Raw genomic sequence first — 4,015 nt, 5'->3', positions numbered from 1 at the left:
ATAGTCACTACATAATTTAAAAAATCACATTAACAAATTAATTTTTCAAGAAAAGAGAAGAAAAAAGAAAAATTAATTGTAGAAGGATGCAAACGCAGATATAAAATATAATAGAAATGTATATTCGTAATAAAAAAACAAGATGTAGAAAAAAGTATTATTGTACTTGTAGCAGGAACTTAAAAAACGAATAAAAAGACCGTTATTATCTTTCTTTTCGCTCCATGCACCACAGAACCAGAGAACTCGGAAATTCAATGGCAATATATCCATAATTCCGGAACGATCACTATAGATAGTCTCCCTTTTGTTGTGCCTTACTATGCTTCGAAAATATTAAGCTTGTAGAGAAAAATATAACGAGACTTTCCATACATTGTCAACGTCCGTTCTCATAAATTAATAATAATATCGCTGGAACGTTCTATAAGCGTTCAAAATGTTCTAACATTCTTTAACATTTAATGACAGCGACAGAATTAGCTGATTTTCTTTCTTTGCTACGTTTTCTTTTCGTCTCTATATTCATTTTCATATAATCATGAGACATCTGCGACAACATAACCGATCATTATTTTTTAAATTATAAACTTATGTAGCGTGCAGTATCGAATGTACAAAGGGATACTGAGAGTGAGGGATATTAAAGTATTATTACTATTGATGTGTATGAAAGAAGTTCTTTTGCGTCGCTCGTCTGTCAGAAAAACTAACAAACCTGAAAATTTTGTAAGGAAAATATAATAAATTGTAAATTTTTTTTGCAGAAGTGCACAAAATAAACTGCAAATATGTTTTTGGATTCGTACATCGTTTTGAATTACTCCGCAAAAAAATATTCAACAAGAAGTTTTATTTTTATCATAAGAATTTTATTTTTATCATAAAATACACAGGAGACTGAAAAATAATTTATTTAAGACGAATTTTCCTATGTAGATAAAAATATCTATAAAATTCTAGAGATACATGTATAGTAAATACGAAAATAAGTTTTACGTTAATTTGATTAGAATACAGTTGTTAAAGAATAGATACGGAGATATTAAATCGTAGCTTGCTGCAGCAAGTTGAAAGAAGAATAGGATGTTTTTAAAATCTATACAGAGACAAAGAAGAAAAATTTAAACTGCTTATATACACACATATAAATTTTATATTATACGTCACGCGAGTATTTAAGAAATTATATATACATTGAAAAAAAATGTTCTGATCGAACTAACAAAAGGACCTAACAAGAATGGTACTTTGGTAAGACTAAACAGAATTTCTGGTTATAATAATCAGAAATTTAATTTTATCTCATCAAAATGCCTTCCTATTAGGCTCTTTTAATTGTTGATTTAAGAACACTTTTCTTAGTATATAATATATTTTAAGAGTCATAATTATGTATATGCATATTTAATATGCTTACCCATGTGAAAGTACTAAGAACTAACGAGCAGATTCCATAAAAAGAAAGCATTCTGCCACCTTGGCTCATCATCATCATAAATGATAAACTTTTACGTTGCTTTGCCGATATTATTGTCCAGTCACTAGCATAAATAGCATGTGCGATACTTTTATTCTAATCAAAAAATATTTAACTTAGCAAATGGATTTAAAATACTAATTAAAAGTAAAATAGTCTAAAAGTTTATTATCACCAATACTTTTAAATCAAGCTCGTTGCCATACCAGCAATATGAGAACACTTGAAACAACATTGCTCCTAAGTATACTAAAAAAACGAAAAATTCAACGCTGAAGAATTTTTTCTGTAATATAAAAACATCGATTGAACATTATCTACACTTAGCTGATATGAATTTTATACATGTTTTAAACCAATTGTTATACATTAGACATCTGATAGACGCTGCTGCAAAGAGTAATAAGGCTGAAGAAGAACAAAATGGTAATAATCCACATAAATAACGATTGTATTCTGTGCATGATATTGCACACCGAAACATGATGTCTCACACATTCCGCAATGGCAAATTTCTCGATGACGTCGTGCTCCTTCTCTTTATTGTTCTCCTGTAGAAATCGGAATGTTTCCGACAATCGATAGCTCAACAACTCGATCTGCCCGCAAGTATGAATAATGAAACCGTAAACGAGGGAATCAAAAGCGACGTTTAGTGATACTCCGTAAAATACAACTGCAACTTGCTCAAGATAAGTCAACAGGTAAGGAAGTAACTCCATCATCGAATACGGTACGTACATTTTCATCGGTAACTGCCTTTCGTTCTGAGTCATTAAAGGTCCTATGAGAACCAAGAAACCCGATATTTGCGAAATAAACATGAAGGCACAGGCTATCCTTTTAGCTTCGTTCATAATACATCACGATGAAGTGGAGTTTGCAAAATAATTATATTCTATGAGATGTAGGAATATATACAACATATATACAAATTATATTACACATATTTAAAAAATTATATTAGGTTAAGTAAAAAGTCATCGCGTATTTTTTAGCTCAAAGTTGTATATACAATATCTTCGTCAATGAATGAAATTCAAATTTAAAAAAAGGGTTTTAAAGCTTGAAATCTCTACTTTTAAAAGCTTATCACATTTTTTAAGTTTATATGAGTTTGATAATTTTTACATACCAAAAACTACGAGCTGAAAAAGACGAAAAATTTTCTTCTCACTTTGTGGATTTGTAACGTGTCCAAAACGAATTTGAGAAAATTTTCGATTACCTATCGTGAAAGCTTGATACTTTCCCTACAAAATCGTTTTTTTTTAATATTCCTACGACTTTTGATTACTGAGTTATCGCGGATTAAATAAAAGAATTATTTTGACTTTAATTGCTCATAACTCCATTAAAAATTGTCGTATCGTATAATTTAAAAAAGAGATTTTTAAAGCTGAAACTTTACTCTATCAAGATATATTTATATTGTTGGTAAGAAAGTAATTGCGGTTTTTACTGATAGATGTCTTTTAAAAAAACGCGATGACTTTTTACTTAACCTAATATCACGTATTTAAAAAATTATGTATATATTATAAAAAATGTATTGATTGAACTAACAAAAAAATACAACAAAAAAGGCATTTTGATGAGACTAAATAAAATTTCTGATTATAATAAAGAGAAATTTAATTTAAAGTCTTACCAATGCCTTCATATATTATACTATAATGATTATAATTATATTTGTTCTATAAGAAAACAACTTTTCAATAATTTAATAATAATTTGTATTTAATAATAATAATAAGTAAAGAGCATTTAATAATATAGTAATAAGTAAAAAGACAATTAAAACTCCTCTAGTCTTAATAAATTAAAATTTCCTGTTGTAATTAAACTTTTCTATTAGAAAATCGATATTTCATCATTTTGATATAAAAATTAAATAATTAAATATATTGTAAGACTCGGCTCAATTATATTAAAACGAGAAAGACTATTAGAGCCTAGCAAGATAACTTATGCTATAATAAAACTTTATTGAAATAAATAATAAACAACTTTCAATAACAACTTTCAAACGCTTTGATCTTCTTTTAACGTTCCTCTTTAGGAATATGTCTAACTTACAATACTCAATATATAATAGTAATCTTCTTAATAAAACTTAATTCTTGTTCTCACTAATACATATTAATCTAAATATTCTTTTATTCATTTTTGTTTGTCTTGTATAATATTTTTATTTATAGAAAGTTGTTTATTATTTATTTCAATAAAGTTTTATTATAGCATAAATTATTTTGCTATAAGACTCTAATAGCTCTTTTGATTTTAATATACCTATTTCGAAATTATTTCGAGATTCACTTTTGATATACATCTCATATAGCATAGAATTTACAGCAAAATCTCTGCAATGTTGCAGAAGTTGCTGCAACTTTTATGCAACTTTGTACTATAGAGGCTGTGGCACTTTAAATCATTATACAAAATAAAATTGATGAATAAAAAATTATATTGTATTAGCAGCCATGGATAATGTAAAGATTTTATCATTTGAGTATAATTTTATATATTAATTTA

The 4,015-nt window shown here is 27.1% G+C and overlaps 2 protein-coding genes across 2 annotated transcripts in view; both read right to left on the bottom strand.

Annotated features, from left to right (window-relative positions):
* LOC108750961 (odorant receptor Or2-like) overlaps positions 1–273 on the bottom strand; it is a 2,533-nt gene extending 2,260 nt beyond the window's left edge. The window contains exon 1 of the mRNA XM_018490843.1: positions 167–273. Within this exon, the coding sequence (XP_018346345.1) occupies positions 167–273 (107 nt within the window). The remainder of the gene's footprint in view (positions 1–166) is intronic.
* Positions 274–1,045: 772 nt separating this feature from the next.
* On the bottom strand, positions 1,046–2,337 carry LOC108751001 (odorant receptor 46a-like). The gene is made up of 4 exons (XM_018490921.1): positions 1,849–2,337; positions 1,662–1,766; positions 1,421–1,576; positions 1,046–1,099 (listed from the first exon to the last, which is right to left on the bottom strand). The coding sequence occupies exons 1-4, from the start codon at positions 2,335–2,337 to the stop codon at positions 1,046–1,048; spliced, it is 804 nt and encodes a 267-aa protein (XP_018346423.1).
* Positions 2,338–4,015: the final 1,678 nt, after the last annotated feature.

The sequence above is a fragment of the Trachymyrmex septentrionalis genome, unplaced genomic scaffold (assembly GCF_001594115.1).
Source record: "Trachymyrmex septentrionalis isolate Tsep2-gDNA-1 unplaced genomic scaffold, Tsep1.0 scaffold40, whole genome shotgun sequence".
In the NCBI taxonomy this organism is placed as follows: Eukaryota; Metazoa; Arthropoda; class Insecta; order Hymenoptera; family Formicidae; genus Trachymyrmex; species Trachymyrmex septentrionalis.
The sequence above is the reverse complement of the archived record's forward strand: the minus strand, read 5'-3'. Positions and strand labels throughout refer to the sequence as shown.

Coding starts and splice junctions, on each gene's coding strand:
- LOC108751001 (XM_018490921.1), bottom strand. CDS start 2,337: ATGAACGAAGCTAAAAGGATAGCCTGTGCCTTCATGTTTATTTCGCAA. Junction 1,767..1,848: donor GCGTCTATCAGATGTCTAAT/GTATAACAATTG, acceptor TTTATATTACAG/AAAAAATTCTTCAGCGTTGA. Junction 1,100..1,420: donor TTCTTAGTACTTTCACATGG/GTAAGCATATTA, acceptor GTCTCTGTATAG/ATTTTAAAAACATCCTATTC.